The 25,950-nt window shown below is 43.2% G+C and overlaps 1 protein-coding gene across 3 annotated transcripts in view; it reads right to left on the reverse strand.

The window, feature by feature from the left end:
- Positions 1–25,950, reverse strand: part of LAMA3 (laminin subunit alpha 3) — a 249,672-nt gene that overhangs the window by 216,572 nt on the left and 7,150 nt on the right. Inside the window, exons 1-2 of one of the 3 annotated variants that reach the window (XM_070778825.1) lie at positions 16,795–16,966; positions 7,814–7,966 (exon numbers count right to left, since the gene is read on the reverse strand). In XM_070778825.1, the coding sequence (XP_070634926.1) occupies positions 7,814–7,966; positions 16,795–16,878 (237 nt within the window). In that variant the 5' untranslated portion in view covers positions 16,879–16,966. Of the gene's footprint in view, positions 1–7,813; positions 7,967–13,633; positions 13,704–16,794; positions 16,967–25,950 lie in introns of those variants that run through there. The other 2 variants (XM_070778826.1, XM_070778824.1) reach the window with 2 other exon arrangements.

Consider the following 25,950-nt stretch of genomic DNA (forward strand, 5'->3'; position numbering starts at 1 on the left):
TTGAGTCTCATGATTATATGTTCATTAACAGAATATTTATTAATTACAAATTTGCTCTAAGATCTGTATCTTCTAATTATGTTATTGCTCTAAAATACTTAAATGGTGTGGCAAAGAGAACCAATTATCCTAAGTGGAACCAATGATCTAATTAACATCAGGGCCAAGGCTAGTCCACTCTCCCCAGAGATTTGATCTCACAGCAATATGCTTTCACTGACACCAGCGAAATCCAGGCCAACCCTGAATCATCCTTGGCTCATTCTACATTCATTCAACAAATATTTATTGAGCATATACTATGGGCTGAACACTATGCAAGATGTTGGGAGCAGAACATTTGTAGTGAACACAGAAAGACATCATCCTCAGCTTCCTGAAGCTTATAGGCTAGAGGGTTCCTAAGAAATATAGAACATTGGGTCAAATCCAAGAGCCATGTACTTTCTGGATTGAACTGTATTCACCCAGGGACCCAACTGAGTCAGACTCTTCATGACTCTTAGTGACCCAAGCATCCCAAGAACCAATTTAATCTCCAAAACCCACGTGCTTATTAGGAAGCATCAAAAACTAGCCCAGGCCTTCCTCCCGTCTGAGTCAGAACTGACAAAGGTTACAAAGAATGTTTTGGATTCATCCACCAAAGTTTAATAAAAGTTGAAGAGGACGGGAGCGAGGGGCGAGCTCCTAGAAGGTACCTGCAAACTAAATTCATTCTCAGATACATCTGCATCCATGCTAAGTTCCTAAGAAAATAGGTAGACTAATGGGAAATTTCCCTGTGACCTATATTTTCTTCTTTAAAACTTATAATGCTGTTTCCTTGGTTACTCTTAAGCTGAGAGCTTTAGAAACATTTTTTCTGGATTTCCTACTTTGTTGTTATTCAGTCATTCTGTCTGACTCTTTGTGACCACATGGACTGCAGCTCACCAGGCTTCCTTGTCCTTCACTTTCAGAGTATGCTCAAACTCATGTCCATTGAGTCAGCCATCCAACCATCTCACCCTCTTATCTCCCTCTTCTCTTCCTGCCTACAATATTTCCCAGCATCAGGGTCTTTTTCAGTGAGTCAGCTCTTTGTATCAGGTGGCCAAAGTGTTGGAGCTTCAGCTTCAGCATCAGTTCTTCCAGTGAATATTCAGGGTTGACTTCCTTTAGGATGACTGGTATGATCTCCTTGCTGCCCAAAGGGCTCTTAAGAGTCTTCTCCAACACCACAGTTGCTGCTGCTGCTGCTGAGTCACTTCAGTCGTGTCCGACTCTGTGTGACCCCATAGACGGCAGCCCACCAGGCTCCCCCATCCCTGGGATTCTCCAGGCAAGAACACTGGAGTGGGTTGCCATTTCCTTCTCCAATGCATGAAAGTGAGAAGTGAAAGTGAAGTTGCTCAGTCGTGTCCGACTCTTAGCGACCCCATTGACTGCAGCCCACCAGGCTCCTTCATCCATGGGATTTTCCGGGCAAGAGTACTGGAGTGGGGTGCCATTGCCTTCTCCGAACACCACAGTTGGGAAGCATCAATTCTTCAGTGCTTTGCCTTCTTTATGGTCCAACTCTCACAACTATACATGACTATTGGAAAAGCCATAGCATTGATTAAATGGACCTTTGTCAGCAAATTGATGTCTCTACTTTTTAATGTGTTGTCAAGGTTTGTCATAGATTTTTCTTCCAAGGAGCAAGCATCTTTTAATTTCATGGCTGCAGTCTATATTTTACATAATTTGTTCATAGTGTTTGCTTATGCAGACACCCAGGAGGGTTTCCAAGCCTCCGTCTAGGCCTCTTTCTTCCCTGTCTTAGTTTGAAAGTGTTAGTCACTCAGTCATGTTCAACTCTTTGTGACCCCATGGACTGTAGCCAGGCTACAGGCTCCTCTGTCCATGGAATTTTCCAGGCAAGAGTACTGGAGTGGGTTCGATCCTTTCTAAAACCAACTCAGAGACAAAGACTTGGACACAGGTAGCTTATTTGGGAGTTGATCTCAAGAAGCATAAATTGGGAGACAAAGGGACACAGAGGAGGGAGAAGAGCCAGTGACTAAAGTGTTAATAGGCAGATTCCACCAAGGCCAACTGGGGCTCCATCCTGTTGCAGACACCCTGAAGAACTGTGTCCTCAGAAAGCTCCTCGGCACTGTCCCAAGAAGTGGCAGAGAAATGAGGGGATTTTCCACCAGCTCCTGTATCTTCCGGATTGAGGGTTGCCCCTCAGGGCATTAAATCCTGTACTTCCTAGCTGCTCTGAACACAGGCTCAGAAACTCCCAGGGCTTGGGAAGAGCCCTCGGGCAGGAAGCAGGGAGTCAGGGGGAGGCCCTGGAGATGGTACACATGTGAACGGGCACAGGAGCCATCCTCCATGCTGCCCGCTCAGAGGGAGCTGGGGGGCTGAGGGCAGGGCTGCCCTCACAGCCTTCGCCTCTAACAAGGCCCAAGGACTGTCTCAGCCACTGTCCTGCTCCAGCCAGCCCCCTGTCCCCAGCAACCCAGCAGAATGGGGCACAATGGCATCGCTTCCCTTCATCATACCTCCAGCCTCTGAGGCGAACAGGCATTCCTTTCGAGGTTATTGGGTTGGGGGGTGGGAGAAGGATGTTTGCTTTGTCTTTATTTCTACTGTGTGTGTGTGTGTGTGTGTTAGTCGCTCAGTTGTGTCTGACTCTATGCGACCCTGTAGACTGTAGCCCACCAGGCTCCTCTGTCCATGGGATTCTCCAGGCAAGAGTATTGGAGTGGGTAGCCATGCCCTCCTCCAGGGGATCTTTCTGACCCAGGGATCAAACCCAGGTCTCCTGCTTTTCTGGCAGACTCTTTACCATCTGAACCACCATAGAAGCCCTTATTTTTACTACTAATAGGTTAAAAACAGTACTCCTAGGGATGTGACAAGTTGCATAAAACCCTGAAGGATAGGATGGGGGGAGAGGTTGGGAGGCGGGGGGTCAGGATGGGGGACACATGTAAACCCATGGCTGATTCATGTGAATGTATGGCAAAAACCACTACAGTATTGTAAAGTAATTAGCCTCCAATTAAAATAAATAGATTCAGTTCAGTTCAGTCACTCAGTCGTGTCTGACTCTTTGCGACCCCATGAATCGCAGCACGCCAGGCCTCCCTGTCCATCACCAACTCCCGGAGTTCACTCAAACTCATCGAGTCAGTGATGCCATCCAGCCATCTCATCCTCTGTCATTCCCTTCTCCTCCTGCCCCCAATCCCTCCCAGCATCAGAGTCTTTTCCAATGAGTCAGCTCTTCGCATGAGGTGGCCAAAGTATTGGAGTTTCAGCTTTAGCATCATTCCTTCCAAAAAAACACCCAGGGCTGATCTCCTTTAGAATGGACTGGTTGGATCTCCTTGCAGTCCAAGGGACTCTCAAGAGTCTTCTCCAACACCACACTTCAAAATAAATAGATTAATTTACCAAAAAAAAGCCTTACAATTCTTCTCCAGGGGCTTTTCCTGTTGTTCCCTGGAGCCTGTGGGCGGGGCCTGCTCTCCTGGGGAGCCTGTCCTGGCCCCACACTGCTTCCCGCCTCCTTCCCACCTGAGAGCCAGCCCCTCCCAAGCTCCTGGCCACCTTGACTTTGAGGGGAGCCCTGCCACACCCATGTTTTTCCCTAAACCTCACCCTGGAGGAGGAAAAGCAGAGGTGGATACAGGGAGTCTGGCAGAGTAAGATTCATTCTGATTCTGAAGGAAATCAAGGAGCACAGCTCAAGCCCATGGCTACACCTGCGATTCTCACAGGGGCCAGAGGTCATGTTCCACCAGGAGTCCAGAAAGAAACAAGTGTCCTTATATTCCAAATATATCCTTTTTAAAAACTGGACATCATAATTTGCTTCGAATGTCAAAATGAACTCATTATACTTGGCCAGACAATATGAAAGTTTCCAGTAAGTTATCCTGTTCTTACTCTATAGCCCAAAACTGATGAATTCTATATAATCTAATGAACTTGAACAGCCCCAGAAAATGCCACTACCTCCAGTGAATTGCAGAAATTTCTACATTTGACACTTTGTAAGGAAGGAAATTGCCCTTCAAGATCAAGCCTTGAAGGCAATGTTTTTACTTGTCAAACTGTGTTGGCAAAAAAAAACAGTGAAAATCACCAAGCAGTCCAAAAGGCGACATGACAACGTAAACTGTCAGTACAGCACAGCAAAATCAAATTCAAGTCCTCAGTGGCTGGAAAAAAAGTGGTTTGGTAATAACAAGTTCATGGCCTGTATTTTATTTCCCAACCAGGCATCAAGATTTGCACTTCCTTCAGTCAGAAAGAGAAAGACCAACACCATAGGATATCACTTACAACCAAGGGAGAGGGGGTGGGGAGGAATAGATTCAGAGTTTCGGATTAGCAGATGCAAACAAGTGTATATAGGATGGGGCTTCCTTGGTGGCTCCGTAGTAGAGTCCCCCTGCCAGTGCACAGGGTTGATCCTTGGTGCGGGAAGACCCCACATGCCGTGAGACCACTAAGCCCGTGCGCCACAACTCCTGAACCTGTGCTCCAGAGCCCAGGAGCAGACCACGGAAGCCCCCGCGCTCTAGAGCCTGTGCTCCGCAACAAGAGAAGCCACAGCAATGAGAAGCCGTGGACCACAACTAGAGAGCAGCCCCTGCTCACTGCAGCTGGAGAAAAGCCCTCGCAGCAATGAAGACCCGGCACAGACAAAAACAATTAAATAATTTAAAAAAAATCTTTTTTAAAAAAGTATATATAGGATGGATAAACAACAAGGTCCTACCGTATAGCAAAGGGAACTACGTTTAATATCCTGTGATAAAGCATAATGGGAAAGAATATTTTTAAAAGAATGTATATATGTATAGTTGAATCACTTTGCTATATAGCAGTAATTAAGATAATATTGTAAATCAACTATACTTCAATTTAAAAATAAATTTTAAAAAATTTTAAAAATCAAGATTTGCATTTCCTAAATCTAAAACTCATAGGTCACGATTCAGTTATGAAATCTAACCTCTCAGTGACACTTTCATGGTTAATTTCAGCAAAAAGGAGAAAATACAGATCCTATGGACAGGGTATAAGATGTGAACCCTACGAGATAAAACATGCTTACTATGTGTTGCTCCAACACAAGAGGGAAGAAACATGCTCAGTCTGACATGATGTATATTGCTTTTCCTGTCTCTAGACTTTTCTAGAGTATTTTCTTCAGGGTCATCACAATACTTTCCAGAGGAGCAAAAGTTAGGAGTCAGTCTATTTTAATAAAGTGTTTATTGACATTGACTTTATTTTATTCAGTGAAAACTTACTTAAAAACCACTGGCCTGAAGAGGTTTTAAAATGAAGCAGTCAACTCATTCAATCCTCACAGCAATCCTACGAAGTGAGCACTAGTATCATTTCACTGTATAAATGTGAAAACTGAAGCAGAGAGCAGTGAAGCTTGTTGATCAGGGTTATCCAGTAAGTAAGCAGAATACCAGAGCATGAATTAGGGTGGGTTGACCCCAGGACCCCCACTCTCAGCCACCTACAGAGCCGCCTCCCAGCCAGGAAGGAGGTGGGTGGGCATCATCTGCATGAAGATGTTGGCCACGACTCATGTCTGTCAGCAACCTGAAAATTACTAAATTATCTCAATGTTGGTGTTTTATTAATTCATCTGTCTTAATTAGGGATTTTTCAATACATCAAAAGGGTACTTTTAAAAGGTAGGTTTAAAAAAAGCCTTTAGGGGAAAGAGCAAATCCACAAGGCACTGGTATGTTCAGTAAACATCATTTAATGGGTTAAAATTCCCAACTAACTACAGAAATCCTCAGTTTAAAAAGTGGTATGATAGGCAAATCTTAGTCATTACATGCAAAATCTCTACTGAATTAGTGCTAGAAGGATAAGACTAAATCATGGTTGAAAGTGGGGTTATAGAGTCTTTCAAACCATGCCAGATCTTCCTGAATTATCTCTGATGCAAATTGATGATGGAAAATATTCTCAGGAGAGGCCTGATTTAACAAAACTTTCAGGCAAAAGAAGTGGAGAACCCTTCTATCATGAAACTGAATATAATACACTCATTGGAAGAAATCTCAGTAACATTCAATTTCTAGTCTGTGGGATGCAGTTCCTTTTTAAGTCTTTATTGAATTTGTTACCATATTGCTTCTGCTTTATGATTTGGTTTTTTGGTTTTCTGGCATCAAGGTATGTGAGAGCTTGGCTCCCAGATCGCCAGGGATCAAACCTGCACTCCCTGCATTGGAAGGTGAATTCTATTCGTGCTTAACACTGCAAACTCAATGGCTTAAAACACCACCATTTATTATCTTGCAGTTCTTTACATCAGGGATCTGGGCATGGTGGGGCCAGGTTTTCTGCTCAGGGTCAAGGCTCCCATCAAGGTATCCATTAAATGCCTAAAAAGATTTACTTAAAGTTTGCACATGTTGTTAGCAGAATCTAGATCCTTATGGTTGCAGGACAGGTTCCCGCTTTTCTTGCTGGTTGTTGGCTGGGACCTCTCTCCATTTCTAGAACCCACTCTTAGATCTCTGCCACATGGCCATCACCACAGGAAGCTTTCCCCTTCGAGATCAGCAGGAAAACTTCTCATGTTTCAAACCTCTTTCTTGGGATAGGGCCCAGTCCTTTTTAAGAGCTCCCCTAATTAGAAGAGGTCCCCAGGATAGTCTTCCTTTTGAGCAACTGACTTGGGATATTAAATGCATTTGCAAAATCCCTTCATCTCTTGTCATATGATACCACCTTATCATGGAAGTGACATCCATCATATTTATAGAGCTGTGCACACTCAAAGAAGAGGGGCATGAAGCATCCTAGGACCATCTTAGCCTCTCACAGGAGGACAGCTCTTAATCAGATTCCTCATGGACCAGACGGCCAAACAAGATAAAAAACTATGGTAGACACTGCTCACAGAGTCGAGATTTCCAGTCAAGAGAATGCTATAAAGATATCTTTGCCATACCCATGTTCATAGCATTATTCACAATAAAGGTGAAAGCATAAAGCATAAAGGAGAAAGCAACCCAAGTGGCCACTGGTGGATGAATAACCAAAATGTGATATCCATACAATGGAATATTATTCAGCCTTTAAAAGAAAAGAAATTTTGATACATGCTGCAACACAGATGAACCCTGAAGACATCCTGCTAAGCAAAATACACCAATCACAAAAGGACAAATAAGGTGTGATTCCACTTATATGAGGTACCAAGGGCAGTCAGACTCACAGAGACAGAAAGCAGAATGGACAGTGTTTAATGAGTACAGAGCACCAGTTTTCCAAAATAAAAAAGTGTTAAATATTGATTTCCCAACACTGTGAACCTATTTAACACTACTGAACTGTACACTTAGAAATGGCTAAGATGCTAAATTTTACATTATGTATACTTTACCACAGTCAAAAATAATAATAAAAAATACCTTTGTCAATGATACCACTTACAATTATTATTTTAGCTCATTTAATAGACAGGTATGGGTGTTTGCACTGTGACAGGCATTGTGCTGTGTGTTGAGGGATGCAAATATTAAAGTAAAGGGCTTCATAGTATTAGTAAACTGAAACTGAAGCTTGTTTTTAAAATAATCATTATTTCAGAAATAATCCCAGGAATATTTGTATACAGGGATAGATATATGGCTGATTCACCTTACTATACAGCAGAAACTAACACCACATTGTAAATCAACTATATGCCAATAAAAATTAATTTAAAAAAAAGCAATAACCACAGAAACAATGATTCAAGCTGATTTTCCCCATTCCAGAGGAAAGCACAACTCACTTGCCCCAGGTCCAGGGTGACGTTGACTTTGTTGTACTGCATGCCTGACGAAAGGGGAGGGCTTTGCCACCAACGCTCCGATCCATCAATTGCATTGGTGACAGGGTGTGCTTTCCTGGGGTCCTCAGAATTGCAGTAATCACAGAACTGCCCCTGGGGGAAAAAAAAGTTCTTTTTTAATTTTTAAGTGATTTCTTATCAATTTAGTCAAACAGGTAATCAAAACAAAGAGGCTTAATACAGCTTAGACATGTCAACTGTTGAAGTTCATCATCATATTTCCAGAAGACAGTAGTAAGGCTTTCTCTTTTCCATTTCCTCTTAAACCGTATCACCTGCTTAGACCTCTGTTTATCGTGTTTCTAGGACACACATTATATTTGTCTTCCATCCGTTACAGCTGCGTTTTTCTTGACCTATGTGACACTAAGAAGAGCCTGGTGTGCTTGGGCTGCAATGATGTTCTCCTTCAGCAAATCCGTTTCAACTCTTCACATCCTCCTCTGCAAGGTGCGTGTCAGGCCCTGGGATACAAAGAGAAGCCCTGCTCACAGCCCCAGTGGAGGTGATAAGCATATAAGTAACCGTAAGGGGGTAGGTGTGGCAACAGCATAGAGCCCAGGGCCTAAGGTGGTAGATTCCATGAGCTCAGGAAAGGCTCGGTGAAGAGGTGGGATTTAAGCTGCCTATGAGGGTGGAGAGGACGCTGGTAAGTGGCAGTGAGCAGCCAATCGGGAAGGTGTTCCAGGCAGAGGAACCAGCACCAGCAAACACACAGAGACCAGCTGGCCCATTTAAACAAGAGCATACAGAAGCAACACTTGAAAGGTAAGTGGCAGAAATGTGTCTAGACTGTGGAAGTTGGCAGTTCATTTAGTAGGTAAATGGGAATTCATTTTTATCTGGAGTGGTTATTCATTTAATATTATCATCTCTACTGAATTCTGATTCTACTGATATCTCATCTTCTTACTGAATTACTATTTTTTAGTAAGCAGATTCTCTTGATTCTATCTTGTTTTGTTTCTGAAATGAATAATTTTAGTGCCATCATAGCTCAGATGGTAAAGAATCCACCAGCAATGCAGAAGACCTAGGTTAGATCTCTGGGTCAGGAAGATCCCCTGGAGAAGGAAATGGCAGCCCACTCCAGTATTCTTGCCTAGAGAATCCCATGGACAGAGGAGCCTGGAGGGCTACAGTCCATGGGGTCCCAAAGAGTTGGACACGGCCAAGCAACTAAGCATGTACCACCTAATAAGCTGATCATAGGCCTTTATATATTGAGTGTATTTCAATTTGTTCAAAGCCTCATGCTTACTCAGTAGTGGACTTCACATACTGAAATGCTTTGCTCCTCAATTAAATGATCTTAGAGCATAACCACTACAAAACAGGAGTTGTTGTTGTTGTTGCTATTGTTTAGTTACTAAGTTGTGTCCAACTCTTGAGACCCCAAGGACTGTAGCCAGCCAGGCTCCTCTGTCCTTGGGATTTCCCAGGCAAGAATGCTGGAATAGATTGCCATTTCCTTCTCCAGGAGATCTTTCCAACCCAGGGACCAAACCTGTGTCTCCTGCATTGGCAGACATATTCTTTACCACTGAGCAACCAGGGAAGTCCACATACAGAGAACAAACTGAGACTCACAGCCTCTCCAGAAACGTGCTGTGTTAAAAGGGTAGCTCTGCCCTGGATGAACATCTTGGAAATTAACTTTTCAATGTTCAAGGATAAATTTGATCCTGGGGTGAAGCCAAATGCATGACCAAATGCGTTCATCAAATGTGTTACAGAGGGTTTTTTCATATGTGATGATAAATTACTTACAACTTTATCTTTTGGCCCTACATGAAGAGAGTTCTGTAACCCAGAAGCAGCACTGTGGGGTGAGAAGTCCCATCAGTTCATGAGGTCAGAGACCTTGTGACTTGCATTTCCCCACATCACTTCAGCCCAGCACGTCACAGAAGCCCAATAAAGGAATAAGCATCTCAGGGTTTTCCAAAAATAAATTTGAGTTCTTTCTCCAAAATGTTGTTATTAATAAAAAGCATCTGTGCTGTGCTCAGCTGTATCCAACTCTTTGTGACCCCATGGACTGTAGCCTGCCAGGTTCCTCTGTCCATGAGATTCTCCAGGCAAGAGTACTGGAGTGGGTTGCCATGCCCTCTTCCAGGGGATCTTCCCAGCTCAGGGAATGAACCCAAGTCTCCTGCTCTCCTTCTTTGCAAGCAGATTCTTTACCCACTGAGCTATTTGGGAAGCCCCCCAAAAGTGTAATTAACAACTGTTTAAGCTAGAACATCTTAACATTTATGAGTATTTTTCCCTTCAGTGATTTTTATTTTTCCCATTTTCTCCCTAGAAATCATTTTACCAGTTTAATTACTTGGTAAAGGAATTAAATTATTTCTCCTTGAAGTTTATAAGGAGACATGATACAAACAAATCTTCCAAGTATGTGGATGCTTATAATCTACATTTATCTCTTTTGGCCACAAGACATGTGGAATCTTAGTTCCTCAGCCAGGGATGGAACCCACACCCCCTACATTAGAAGGCAAAGTCTTAACCACTGGACTGTCAGGGAAGTCTTGAGATGATGCTTTTTGTGTTGTTATAATTAAGAACATAACATTAGAAATAAAAGTTTTAAATCTCTTAGTGGAAAATAAAAGGTAAATACTTTTTAGAACTTGGAAAGAGTTCTTAAACAAGTTTCAGAGAGCACTGACACAAAAAAAGAGACAGATCTGACTACAATAAAATTAAGAACATTGGGTCCACCAACAGACTAATGAATAAACAAGATGTGGTATGTATGTATGTGTATATATATATATAAATATATATATAGTGAAATATTACTCAGCCATAAAAATGAAATAATGCCACTCGCAGCAACATGGACCTAGAGATCAGGTCCTTCCATGTTGCTGCACGTGGGCTGCCGTCGATGGGGTCGCACAGAGTCGGACACGACTGACGCGACTGAGCAGCAGCAGCAGCAGCAGCAGAGATTATCATACTAAGTGAAGAAGTCAGATAGACAAATATCATATGGTATCACTTACATGTGAAATCTAAAACAATGATACAAATGAACTAACTTACAAAACAGAAACAGACTTCCAGACATAGAGAACAAACCTAAGGTTAACAAAGGGGAAGGGAGAGAAGGGTAAGCTGGAAATTTGGGATTAACAGATACATACTACTTGTATATGAAATAGATAAACAAAGACCTACTGTAGAATACAGGGAACTATATTCAATACCTTGTAATAACCTATAATGGAAAAGAATCTGGAAAAGAATATATACATGTATGTATGTATGCACATGCTTGCTCCTTGGGAAGAAAAGCTATGACAAACCTAGACACCATATTAAAAGCAGAGATATCACTTTGCTGACAAAGATACGTATAGCCAAAGCTATGGTATTTCCAGTAGTCATGTATGGACGTGAGAGTTGGGCCATAAAGAAGGCTGAGCACTGAAGAACTGATGCTTTTGAATTGCAGTGTTGGAGAAGATTCCTAACAGTCCCTTGGACAGCAAGGAGATCAAACCAGTCAATCCTAAAGGAAATCGGTCCTGAATATTCATTGTAAGGACTGATGCTAAAGCTCCGATACTTTGGCCACCTGATTTAATGAGCCGACTCATTGGAAAAGACCCTGTTCCTGGGAAAGATTGAGGGCAGGAGAAGAAGAGGGTGACAGAGGATGAGATGGTTGGATGGCATCACCGACTCAATGGACATGAATTTGAGCAAACTCTGGGAGATGGTGAAGGACAAGGAAGCCTGCATGCTGCAGTCCATGGAGTGGCAGAGTTGGACACAACTTAGCGACTGATCAACAACAATTGCTTGTACACACACAGGCAATCACTTTGCTGTACACCTGAAACATTTTAATACAATCAACTATACTTCTTTTTTTTTTTTGACCATGCAGCATATGGGAATCTTAGTTGCCCAACCAGGGATTGAACTCAAGTCCACTCAGTACAAGTACAGAGTCTTAACTGCTGGACCACCAGGGAAATCCCATGTTTTACTATTTAAAACCCATCCATCCACATACACATTAAGGCTGATCATGCAAGGACCAGTGATGAAAGCATGTCATAACCTGAGGGTTGTGAACAATCCATAATGCAGTTCTGCACCTGAGGTCAAATATTCTTAAATAACCACAAATAAACAAAAGTACAAAAACTCAGAGAAGAGGGGGACAGAGAGAGAACAAAGAGAATTCTTTACATCTTTGTGTTCAGTTATTCATCCACCCAGGCAACAAACCTGTACAGACCATCTATGCAGAATCGGAAGCTGCTTCAGACAGGTGAGAATGCTGAAAGATAAACAAGACAAGGGACTCTCCCTCTGAATTGTGTCAAGGCTGTTATTAGCCGAGTCCTGTGGGAAATAGCAAAGAGAAGAGGCTGGAAAGGAAGGAGACAAAACTGTTCAAATAAACGACAAAGAGAGTTGAGATCCAAGACTGGAGGGCCCCAGAGGACATGCCAGTGTTCACCCAGAGGCTCAAGGAGTGACCTACACATTTTTAGAAAGATGGGAAAAAATTAGTCTCTCCTAGTTGCTCACATTTTTAATCATTCTCCTTATTCAAAAACCTCTTACCAACATTGTAAAGCAATTATCCTTCAACTAAAAATGAATCAATTAAAAAAAACAAACCTTCTTACATATAAGACTGTGCAATTGCATTCACAGCCCAGACACTGTCTTGTTCTCAGAAACTAGAGGCTGATTACAGCACCACTCCCTACCACGACTTCTCTTTTATTGTTTGAACAATCATTCATTCATTCAACTTTTCCAGATCACTTCCAATGTGTGGAGCACTGTGTTGGATGCTAGGGTAAAAACAAAGGAACAAACAAGAGGTGGGCCCTGCTCTAGAAGAAATTCAGTGGGAGAGAAGAGAAGTAACTCAAACACAAGATGTCACCAGCAGGTGTTCTGATAAAGGAAGCACTGGGCAGGGAGAGGTGTGGGTGCCAGGAGAGACACGCCACGCTTCCTCCTGCTAAATCTTCACCACACTCTCAGGTTTGCATCAAACTCTTCAGAACTTAAGGACCCAGGGTATATGCCCAGTAGTGGGACTTCTGGGTCATATGGTAGATTTATTCCTAGTTTTTTAAGTAGAGACGCAGATGTAGAGCACGAATTTGTGGACACAATGGCGGAAGGAGAAGGTGCATGAATTGAGAAAGTGGCATTGACATATATACACTATCGTGTGTAAAACAGATAACTAGTGGCAACCTGCTGTATAACACAGGGAGCTCAGCCCAGTGCTGTGACGACCCAGAGGGGTGGGGTGGGGAGAGGTGAGGGAGGCTCAAGAGCGAGGGGACATGTACAATTATGGCTGATTCGCACTGTTGTACAGCAGAAACTAACACAACATTGTGAAGCAATATTCCTCCAACTAAAAAATAAATTAAAAAAAAAAAACCTTAAAAACACAAAAGTGAAGGCTCAGAGAGGTGAAGGGGCTCAAACCACACAGCTAGGACCTGCAGGAACCAGGACCCGCCTGTGAATCTGGCTCAGAACGCCATCCATCCTGGCCTGACAGCCCCAGAAGCTGCATCAGAGAGCCCCATCTTGGATTTGGATGGAGTGTGAGGCCAAGCTGGAATCACAATTATGTGATTTTCCAAACACCTGCCCACAAGCAGCTGTGTGGAAAGAGCCCCAGCTGAGGAGAACACCCCGTCTGACAGTCTCAACTGCCCACCCGCAGGTGGCACAAAAAACAAAGCAAGATCTAACCACAGGCATCCATCAATGGCCCCGGTACACGATCACCACGTTCCCGCTGCCATGAACGCCCTTCCGAGGCTCCTGAAGTTACGTGCCTTCAAGGCACGGTCTCAAGTGACCAGACCCCAGCCAGCTGGAGTCCTGATGTGGAGAACATTCTGGAATGCACCCCTTTCAAACGTGGGGTTGTTCCCTCACCAAACCTTGTTTAGAACATTCTCCTTTCTGAGAGGCACAAAGCATATGGACAGGTTACCTACAAGTAAGACAAGTGTCTTGTCAATTTCCTGAGCACCTAAACATCTTCACAGAGTGGGATGAAGGGCAATCACAGAGCACAGGAGAGCACCCAGCTCTGCTGCCCCCCCACCCACAGATTTCACCCCACTGGGAGGGGGAGCTTTGCCTGCCAATGTGCTGGGTTCCTGGAGGAAGGGACTCGAGAGAAGAAGGGAAAAAAAAAAAAAAAAGGGTTCTAGGTTGGTTCCAGGTATGTATTTTTTTTAAGGCAAATATCTGCCGAATGTACACCAATTACTCAAAAACTATGTCCACTCAGGACAAATTCGAGAGATTATGCTTCTCTTTCAATTTGTTTGAAATAGGTGCATTTTGATGTAGAATGATGGAGGTCCAAATTCTGCCTTCACCAGCCACAACTTCAAAATGTTAATCAAACTGTTCAGTCCCCTTGGGTTTCATTTTCTCTTTGTTTAAATGGGCTAACACTACCAACCTTATGCAGTGATCACGAGGATGCAATGAGGTGCCGTCCATAGTGATCACACCACCACTAGAATCACTGGGGTGTTTCTCCATTCATCTACTGATCAACACTTAGGTCGTTTCCATATCTTGGCAATTGTAAATAATGTTGTTATAAACATTGGGGTGCAGATATCTTTCCAAACTAGTGCTTTTGGGCTTTTAAGATATATACCCAGGAGTGGAATTGCTGAGTCATATGGTAGTTCTAGGGCTTCCCCCATGTGGCTCATTGATAAAGAACCTGCCTGCCAATGCAGGAGACAGAAGAAACAGAAGTTTGACTCTCGGGTTGGGAAGAACCCCTGGAGAAGGGAATGACAACCCACTCTAGTATTCTTGCCTGGAGAATCCCACAGACAGGGGAGCCTATCGGGCTACAGTCCACGGGGTCATAAAGAGTCGGACACGACTGAAGCGACAGAATGCAAGCATGCATGGTAGCTCTATGTTTAATTTTTTGAGAGACATCCATACTATTTCCCAGGAGAAGGAGATGGCACCCCACTCCAGTACTCTTGCCTGGAAAATCCCACGGACAGAGGGGCCTGGTAGGCTGCAGTCCATGGGGTCACTAAGAGTCGGACAAGACTGAGCGACTTCACTTTCATTTTTCACTTTCATGCATTGGAGGATGAAATGGCAACCCACTCCAGTGTTCTTGCCTGGAGAATCCCAGGGACGGGGGAGCCTGGTGGGCTGCTGTCTATGGGGTCCCACAGAGTCGGACACGACTGAAGCGACTTAGCAGCAGCAGCAGCAGCATACTATTTCCCACAATGGCTGCACCAATTTACATTCCCACCAACAGAGCACAAGTAAAACCCATCTCTTTAGCAGTTTCCATAAAATCCTCTTCTTCTCCTTCTCCCTCTATTCTCTTGTTCCCTATATATAGTGCTGGCATTTCACTGGCAATAAAGGATCACTTGGTACCTGTGGTTACAGGTAAGTGGCCTGCTTACAAACAAACCCAGGTTTCTGAGGTAGGCCAGGCCACACTTAAGCTTGTCCACATAATGCCCCAAACCCAAAGCACTTCCTCTTTGGGGCTTTATCCCAAAGGCTAGATTTATGAAAGAAGCTCCGCGCTGATAATTTGTTCATCCAGCCACCAACTACTGAGCTGCTAAGTGCCAGTTAGTGTCTTCAGGAGAGAGTCTGACGTTGACCTGATTCAGTCCGCCAACCAAGCGTTTCCCTCTTGATTCCACTTCAGATATTAATGTCCTTATGAAATAATTACACTCTTTACTGCTTTATTTTCTCATTGTCCCAATGCCCTCAACTCTTTTGTTCACTCTTTTAAAATTTTATCAGTCACCCAAATTCCTTGTGTAAAATCTTTGCCACCAATGCCTTTCATGCACATAAACCTTCAGTCATATTTAGTCTCTGCAGAGCCAATCCCAGGACACAGTGAACTGGGCCTTTCATTTCACAGCCTCACCTCATCCTTTTCCTGTCGCTGCCTCCAGACCCTGACTAGTGAAGGACTCCTCCAGAGCACTGACTCCGTGTGATAAGGGATCCAGGGGCCCCAAACTTCCACCACCCCACCTGTGTTAAGCAATCCTCACTTTATGCCCCACTGAAATGTTCTTCATATTTAAGGATTACTCTCCACGTGGGTGATCCCTAAATATGTTCAACCGAGAGCTCTCCTTATTCTGTTTAGGGACTAATTTTGAGTTATCAGATTGCAAAGTCTCAAAAGCAGAGACCCTAGAACCACCTGAGAGCCCTACGCAATACCTGTATCCTCCACCCTCCCACACACAGATAACTCACACACTGGTCAACAAACACTGCTGACTGACCGAGAGGCTGGCTATCTGGTTGAAAGCTGACGTTACTGCCTGGGATTGAGCATTTGTGCCCCGCCGCCCCACCCCCATTCATATGTTAAGACATAACCCACTGGAAGATGGTAGTAGGATGAAGGCTTCAAGTACACAAGTGGGATTAGTGCCCTTGAAGAAGAGGCCCCGAGGAAATCCTTCATCCCTCCCATCTGGTGAGGACAGCGATGAAACAGCCAGGAGCAAACATGGGTCCTCACGAAACACTCAATCTGCCCACACTTGACCTTGGATCTCAGCCTCCAGAACTGTGAGGAATAAATTTCTGGTTTTTTTTGTTGTTATAGCAGCCCAAAAGGACTAACACGAGCTGTCATAAGACAGTACCTCACCCTGGCTTAGAAGAACAGAAAGTTGTCATCTCATGGCTCTGGAGGCTGAAAGTCTGAAATCAAGGCATCGGCAAAGCCTGTTCCTTCTGAAGCCTGTAGCGGAAGAATCTTCCTTTGCCCTTTCCAGCTGCCGGTGGCCCAGTCCTAGCCATCAGTCTCAGCCACTGCATTAGGCACCCCTACTTAGAAATTCAACACACCGGGGCCATACCTGTCCTCCAAAGGCAGGCTGTTGAAAGTCAGGGTTTTTTTTTTGTTTTGTTTTGTTTTGTTTTTTGTCAAACAGCACTTCCATCAAGGTGTTGCTCCAGCAGGCTAATTCTATGATGGGGCTACCCTTTGAACACTTCTCCAAAAAGCATCTATGAAGTGTCCATGATAAGCTGCCGCAGGGAAAACAAATAGCAGGAAAATGTGGCCCCACCCTCAGGAAGCTCATGATTTCATAAAGATCCAGGCATGACAATCAATGGCTTCAAGGTGATGAATGGAGTTTGAGCGAGGTGGCACAGAGCTTGGCTGGAACTCTGAGGGAAGAACAGTTGGCTCAGTAGTGTGAGCACAGCATGGCAGGTTAGAACATGAACTCTGTGAGGTGGAGGAACCTAGGGCTTGTTATACAGAGTGAAGTAAGTCAGAAAGAGAAAAGCCAACAGAGTATATTAACATATATAGATGGAAACTAGAAAATGGTATTGAAGAACCTATTTGCGGGGAAGGAATGGAGACGCAGATGTAGAGAACGGACCCATGGACACAGTGGGGGCGGGAAAGAAAGGGGCCAACGGAGAAAGCGGCAAGAACACAAATACACTGTCAGGTGCTAAGATGGCTGGCTGGTGAGAAGCTGTCGAGTAGCCTGGGGAGCCCAGTCTGCTGCTCCGTGATGACCTGGAGGAATGGGATGGGGGCTGGGGAGGGAGATGCGGAAGGGAGTCAATGATCAAGGCTGATTCGCACTGTTGGACAGCAGAAACCAACACAACATTGTAAAAAAATTTTTTTAATTTTTAAAAAAAAGAAATGAAGAGCATGAACTCTGCAGCCAGAGTACCTGGCTTTACTACCTACTAGCTGCGTGACTTTGAACAAATCACTTAACTCCTGTGCGCTTCAGTGTCCTCATTGAGACAATGAGCGTGCCAAGAGTCCCTCCTTCATAAATTGTTGTGAGGATTAAGAAGTCAGTTTGTGAAAGGTGCTTTAGAACAGTGCCAGGTGTGGGTAAGTGTTAAATTAATACTCTGCACGAAAGAGAGAAGCAAGATGGATGGCCGGTGAGACGTTGCTGCGTAGCATGGGGAGCCCAGTCTGGTGCTCCGAGATGACCTGGAGGAATGGGATAGCGGGTGGGGAGGGAGGCACAGAAGAGAGGCCAGACTGTTCTCCTTGCTCACCATTCTGCCCGCCCCACCTTATTTGGCATTACTCCTGTACACAGTATACAGTGCAACACGAAAGTAATGGAGAATTACTTCCATACCCCACGGTTAAGATATGCATTGAAAATCTAACTAAAACCCATACTGCTATCAAGCTAATATTCATTTCTTACTTACACATGTATTTTCTAAGCATCTAGGAATGGGAGGCGGGGATTCCCTGGTAGCTCAGCTGGTAAAGAATCCGCCTGCAATGCAGGAGACCCTGGTTCAATCCCTGGGTCGGGAAGTTCCTCTGGAGAAGGAATAGACTACCCACTCCAGTATTCTTCCTGGAGAATCCTCATGGACAGAGGAGCCTGGTGGGCTATATAGTCCATGGGGTCACAAAGGGTCGGACACAATTGAGCAACTAAGCCCAGGACGGGAAAACCACTGAGAGAATACAATACGCTTATGACATTTGAGAAACTGGCAGGACACATGGGACCCAATGAGTTAGCTCCCAGGGCATGTTATACCCTGTTGGCAGGAGGGATCTAATCAAGGATCTGCTAGCTCATGCAAACAACTCTTTTTTGAGAAGCAGAAAAAGGCTCCCTGACTCTCAACAGATACAGCCTTGCCCAGGCTGGATTTTCAGCCCTGTTGGCCAGGAGCTTATGCATACAGCAGAAACCAGGTAGTTCTACTGACTAAAACCACTTAGTCAATAGGTCAGAGGTACCATTTAATCAATTTTTTCCTCACTAGTCAAATTGTTCCAGAATGTTGAGCAAAAGTTAACATAGGTTTCACAAAAGCTCAAATCACAACGGGAAATAAATTTATGGTCTCAGTTCAGTTCAGTCGCTGAGTTGTGTTCGACTCTGCAACCCCATGAATCGCAGCACGCCAGGCCTCCCTGTCCATCACCAACTCCCAGAGTTCACTCAGACTCACGTCCATTGAGTTGGTGATGCCATCCAGCCATCTCATCCTCTGTCGTCCCCTTCTCCTCCTGCCCCCAATCCCTCCCAGCATCAGAGTCTTTTCCGACGAGTCAACTCTTCACATGAGGTGGCCCAAGTACTGGAGTTTCAGCTTTGGCATCATCCCTTCCAAAGAACACCCAGGGCTGATCTCCTTTAAAATGGACTGGTTGGATCTCCTTGCAGTCCAAGGGACTCTCAAGAGTGTTCTCCAATGCCACAGTTCAAAAGCATCAGTTCTTGGGCGCTCAGCCTTCTTCACAGTCCAACTCTCACATCCATACATGACCACTGGAAAAACCATAGCCTTGACTAGACGGACCTTTGTTGGCAAAGTAATGTCTCTGCTTTTGAATATGCTATCTAGGTTGGTCATAACTTTTCTTCCAAGGAGTAAGCATCTTTTAATTTCATGGCTGCAATCACCATCTGCAGTGACTTTGGAGCTCAAAAAAATAAAGTCTGACACTATTTCCACTGTTTCCCCATCTATTTCCCATGAAGTGATGGGACCAGATGCCATGATCTTCGTTTTCTGAATGCTGAGCTTTAAGCCAACTTTTTCACTCTCCACTTTCACTTTCATCAAGAGGCTTTTTAGTTCCTCTTCACTTTCTGCCATAAGGGTGGTATCCTCTGCATATCTGAGGTTATTGATATATTTCTCCCAGCAATCTTGATTCCAGCTTGTGCTTCTTCCAGCCCAGCATTTCTCATGATGTATTCTGCATATAAGTTAAATAAGCAGGGTGACAATATACAGCCTTGTAGTCCTTTTCCTATTTGGAACCAGTCTGTTGTTCCATGTCCAGTTCTAACTGTTGCTTCCTGACCTGAATATTTATGGTCTAGAAGAATGTATTAGTGCTACCAAGTGTTCGTCATTCAGTCGTGTCCAACTCTTTGCGACCCCACGGATGGCAGCCCACCAGGCTTCTCTGTCCATGGAATTCTCCAGTCAAGAATACTGAAGTGGGTTGCCATTTCCTTCTCCAGGGGATCTTCCCAACCCAGGCATTGAACCTGGGTCTCCTGCATTGCAGGCAGATTCTTTGCCACCTAAGCCACCAGAGAAGCCCTCAGTTCAGTTCGTGCTACCAAAACTCACCTTAAAAAATTAATACCTCCCCCAAAATGTTACTTCAGCTGATAAAAAAAAAGTGTGTATATATGATGTGTGTCTATATAGGAATTAACAGATATATATGTAACTCCTAGCTCTGTCCACTGAAAGGGTCTAGAAGCAGTGACACACCAGTAACAGTGAGCACGCCTCATATCCAGATCTTGGTTTCTACATATCTTATTAATTAAAAAAAACAAGCCTCATATCCAGATCTTGGTTTCTACATATCTTATTAATTAAAAAAAACAAAGCTCTCTGGTTAGCTCTCTAGTTAGTTTCAACACTGGGGCAAAGAAAATTAACAGTGACCCTAGAACATCTCATGGTACCAGAAAGCATATAAAAAGTAAAGTCCTGGGCTTCCCTGGTGGTTCAGTGGTAAAGAATCCACTTGCCAATGCAGGAGACACAGATTTGATCCCTGATCTGGGAAGACCCCACGTGCCACAGAGCAACTAAGCCTATGTGCCACAACTACAGAATCTGTGCTCTAGAGCCCAAGAGCCACAACTACTGAGCCCATGTGCCGCAGCTACAGAAGCCCGCATGCCCTAGAACCTGTGCTCTGCAACGAGAAGCCACTGCCGTGAGAAGCCTGAGCACTGCAACGAGAAAGTAGACCCAGCTTGCCGCAACTAGAGGAAAGTCCCTGCAGCAATGAAGACCCAGCACAGTCAAAAATAAATGCATAAATAAAAGTATTAAAAATTAAAAAAACCTGCATAAATAAATAATATCTGAACAGTTATTAACACATTCAGTTCCGTTCATTTCAGTTCACTCAGTCATGTCTGACTCTGCGACCCCATGGACTGCAGCACGCCAGGCTTCCCTGTTCACCACCAACTCCCAGAGCCTACTCAAACTCATGTCCATTGAGTCGGTGATTCCATCCAACCATCTCATCCTCTGTCGTTCCCTTTTCCTTCTACCCTCAATCTTTCCCAGCATCAGGGTCTTTTCAAATGAGTCAGTTCTTTGCAGCAGGTGGCCAAAGTATTGGAGTTTCAGCTTCAGCATCAGTCCTTCCAATGAATATTCAGGATTGATTTCCTTTAGGATGGACTGGTTGGATCACCTTGCAGTCCAAGGGACTCTCAAGAGTCTTCAAGACCACAGTTCAAAAGCATCAATTCATTACCAAAACAATTTAACATGGTTATTCTGTAGAAGGCTTTAAAAGTCTTTATGCCTATGGATTATTCAGCATGCCAAATGTGTTCAGTGTATAATGCGCTGTACATTCCATTATTAAAAGAACTTTTCACTCAAAAATTTTAAATGACTATTGTGACAAATCATTTTTGTAGCTTACCACTTCAGAAGTTTTATCTAAGAATTTTTTCACTCTATGGAAAAACATATTTACTGAGCACTGACTATGTGCCAGGAAACATAATAAGCGCTTTTATCCTCCAGTAAACCTGTGAGATACATTATTATTAGTCTTATAGATGAGAAAACTGAGATTTTACAATTTTCCAAGGTCAGAGAGCTGCAAGAGTAAGAATTCAAACTCAGGTCTACAAGATTGTAGAGTCACAGTTCTTCATCTCTAAGTGAGAGTAGTTTGCTAATATGTACAGTGAAGTGATATTTTATTTTCCCTCACAGGAGCTTCCCTGGTCTTTCAAAAAAATTGGGCTATGGTACTTCCCTGATGGCCCAGGGGTGGAGAAACCTTGCAATGTAGGTGACGCAGGTTCGATCCCTGGTCCAGGAGGATTCCACATGCTTCAGGCCAATTAAGCCCTCACACCACAACTAAGGCCTGATGCAGCCAAATAAATAAATAAATATCTAAGAAAGAAAGAAAGAAAGAAAGAAAAATGGGCCATATAAAGGCCAATCATCTACAGAAAGATCCACACCAAGACACATTATAATCAAACTGTCAAAGACAGAAATTTTGAAAACAGCAAGAGAGAAGCAATTCATCCCACAAAACGGATCCTCAATAAGATGAACAACTTATTTTTCATTGGAAACCATGGAAGCCAGATCACAGTGAGATTATATAGTGCTAAAAGAAAATAAAATTGTCAGTCAAGAATTCTATAAAATTAGTCTTCAAAAATGAGGGAGAAATTAAGACATCCCCAAATAAAAGCTGAAGGTGTTTGCTGCTAGTAAATAGACCTGCCCTACAAGAAATGTTAAAAGGAGTCCTTCGAGTTGAAATAAAGGACATTAGACAGTAACACAAAGCCATACAAAGAAATACAGAACACAAGTACCATTTGCGTAGGTAAATACAAAAGCCAGCATTATTGCAATTTTGGTTTGTAACTCTTTTTTTCCTATGGGATTTAAAAGACAAATGAATAGAACAATGATTATATTTCTATCTTGAGGGGCAACAATGTGCAAAGATGTCATTTGTGACAACAACACGATAAAAGTGGAGGACAGACCTGTACAGGAGCAGAGTTTTAGATGCTGTTGAAAACTAAGCTGGTATCATTTCAAACTGGACTGTTATAGATTTAGGATGTTAACTGTAATCCTCAGAGTAAGCACTAAGAAAATAACTTTTAAAATTTACAGGGGACTTCCTTGGCAGTCCAGCAGTTAAGACTCCAGCTTCCACTGCAATGGTGTGGGTTTGATCCCTGGTTGGGGAACTAAGATCCCACATGTCATGTGGTGCAATCAAAACACAAACTTACAGAACAAGAGATGAAGAGCAAATCAAAATGGTACATTTGAAAAATTAAACACAAAAGAAAGCAGTAATGGAGAAACTGAGGAATTAAAAATTACATGACATATAGAAAACAAATAGCAAAATGGCAGAACTGTCTTCATTCAGAAATGTCCTTTGAATGTGAACAGATTAGACTTACCAATTAAAATCAGAAAGTGGCATATTCTATTCGATTTTTTAAAATATATGTATGTTCTAAAACTAGACTCCAGTGATAGTTGCACAACTCTAAAAACTTACTGAAAATTATTGAATTCACATTTTAAATGGATGTATGTTATGGTATTTAAATTATGCCTCACTAAAGCTGTTAAAAATGACTTACATGCTCCAATCTACTTTTAAGAAAAGATGCAAACAAGATGGGTAGCTTTCACATTCATGTGTACAATAAAGATGTAAAACACACAGCTATCTTTCTGTAATGGTTTAGGTACAGTGTTCTTATAAGTAAGGGGTTGAAATTAATAACCGTTTGTCCTCTCCTTTCGCTATGATTTTCTCAGATTAAATGATCCACACTCTCAATGCCACAGAAGAGCATGAAGTGAAATCTTGTAATTCAAGGACTGGACAATTCCAGTTCTAACTTCACCCTGAAGGTCCACAAGCCCCAATAATCTGTGATGTTTTGAGTAACAAATTTAAATTGCTGAGAAGACACATTTGCACACTTGTTTGCTAGTGAGTGAATTTGGATCTCTCAAGGAAAACACTTAGGCTTCCTTCAAATGACTTGTAGGTAAACTTTCCCTGCTAAACTTTGGCTACTGTCCACAAACACACAACAGCTATTAGAAAAATCCTTTTTTAAAAAAGATCATTTGTCATTCAAGTGGTGACCATAATCATTGGTCTGAAGTTTTGAAATAACTCTATTAGTAACTGTTACATGGAGAAGGCAATGGCACCCTACTCCAGTACTCTTGCCTGGAGAATCCCAGAGTCGGGGGAGCCTGGTGGGCTTCCATCTATGGGGTCGCACAGAGTCGGACACAACTGAAGCGACTTAGCAGCAGCAGCAGTAGCAGCAGTACCTGTTACAAACATATCAGTGGACTCAGTAAATGTCTTAGATGTCCCCAAATTTTCACATCAGTTTCACAAAGGAAAGGGACCTTGTTGAACTTAACAAAAGGCTCCCTCTCACAATAGGTCTATAAACAGAGCCTTAGTGAAGCTTTCCTGTTTATGACTGTAAGTCCAAGTTACACACACACAAACCGGAACTGTGTTGCTCACACAATAGCATCATGCTCATACTTAGCCATAACTCAGGTATGTATACTTCTGTATCATTACCATTCAGGTTAAATCTAAGTGCATTGAAAGAACACGTAAAAGATATGTTGAACTGTCAATGTACAAAATCAGGATGATATGTTTGCTGGGAATTCCCTGGTGGTCCAGTGGTAACTGGGGCTTGCTTCCCAGGTAGCGCTAGTGGAAAGAAGCTGCCTGCCAATACAGGAGACCTAAGAGACTCGGGATCAAACCCTGGGTTGGGAAGATCTGGAGGAGGAAATGGCAACCCACTCCAGTGTTCTTGCCTGGAAAATCCCATGGACAGAGGAGCCTGGTGGGCTATAGTCCAAGGAATCCTAAAGATATGACTGAAGTGACTTAGGACGCACCCGTGCCAGCGGTCACTCTGAGCTTCCACTGCAGGGGTCATGGGTTCAATACCTGGAGGGGGAACTAAGATCTCAAAAACTGTGCAGTGTGGCCAGAAATTTTTTTTTAAAAAAGATAATGGGATGTAACATGGAGAAAGTAACATGGAAACATACATTATCATACGTAAAATATATAGCCAAAGTAAATTCGCTGTGTGATTCAGGGAACTCAAACTGGGTCTCTGTAACAACCTGCTGCTGCTGCTAAGTCGCTTCAGTCGTGTCCGACTCTGTGCGACCCCATAGACGGCAGCCCACGAGGCTCCCCCGTCCCTGGGATTCTCCAGGCAAGAACACTGGAGTGGGTTGCCATTTCCTTCTCCAACGCATGAAAGTGAAAAGTGAAAGTGAAGTCACTCAGTCGTGTCCGACTCTTAGCGACCCACGGACTGCGGCCCACCAGGCTCCTCTGTCCATGGGATTTTCCAGGCAAGAGTATTGGAGTGGGGTGCCATTGCCTTCTCTGCTGTAACAACCTAGACCTATGTAAACCTATGGCTGATTCATGTTGATGTTTGGTAGAAACCAACACAATACTGTAAAGCAATTATCCTTCAAATAAAAATAAATAAAAAATTTTAAAAGATCATATATTTGGTAAATACATGCAGTTCATTCATTGTGAGCATAGTGCTCATGTCAAGCTAAACCAGATACAAGGTTATATTTTCAACACAGCCTTCCACTTTCATTTTATCGTCATCTCTATCAGAGGTCAGTAAACTCAGTCCTCCCTTGGTATCCATGAAGGACTGGTTCCAGGAACCCCACAGATACCTAAATCTGCAGATGTTCAAGTCCCTGATATAAAACGGTATATATTTGCATATAATGTACGCACATTCTCCCAAGTACTTTAAATCACTTCCAAATAACACCTAATATTAATGCAATGTAAATACTATGCAAATAGTTGCCAGCATAGGGCAAATTAAAGTTTTGCTCTGGAGAACTTTCTAAATTTTTTTTCTCCCGAGTATTTTCAACCCACAGTTGGTTCAATCTGTGGATTCGAAACCCAGCGATACTGAAGGCTGCCAGTAATAATGTCTTTACATTCCTTGGGTAAGTAAACATTTAAAATTAAAGCACAGGGACTTCCCTGATGGTCCGGCAGTTAGAACTATGCATTCCCAATGTAGGGAGCCCAGGTTCAATCCCTGGTCAAGGAACTAGATCCCATATGCTGCAACTATGACCTGGTGCGGCCAAATAAATTTTTTTTTGAAATTAAAGCACAAACTGTGACATATTTCGATTGTAGTTACTTTTCATCAGAATAGAATTAATTTGTATATTTTCTTATCTGCTCTTTAGGGTCAGGCTGGGACGTGCACGTGCGGACCATTTGCTGCAAATCTGCAATGCTTGCACCTGGACACACCTCTCCCTGAGTGACAAAATACAAAGATACTATATTGGACTAAAAATAACTTCATGCATGCTCAGTTACGGCAAATCCTGGATAAGAGATACAAAAAGACCAAAAAACCCAACAGCCACTG

This window comes from Bos indicus, chromosome 24, assembly GCF_029378745.1.
Source record: "Bos indicus isolate NIAB-ARS_2022 breed Sahiwal x Tharparkar chromosome 24, NIAB-ARS_B.indTharparkar_mat_pri_1.0, whole genome shotgun sequence".
Classification (NCBI taxonomy): domain Eukaryota; kingdom Metazoa; phylum Chordata; class Mammalia; order Artiodactyla; family Bovidae; genus Bos; species Bos indicus.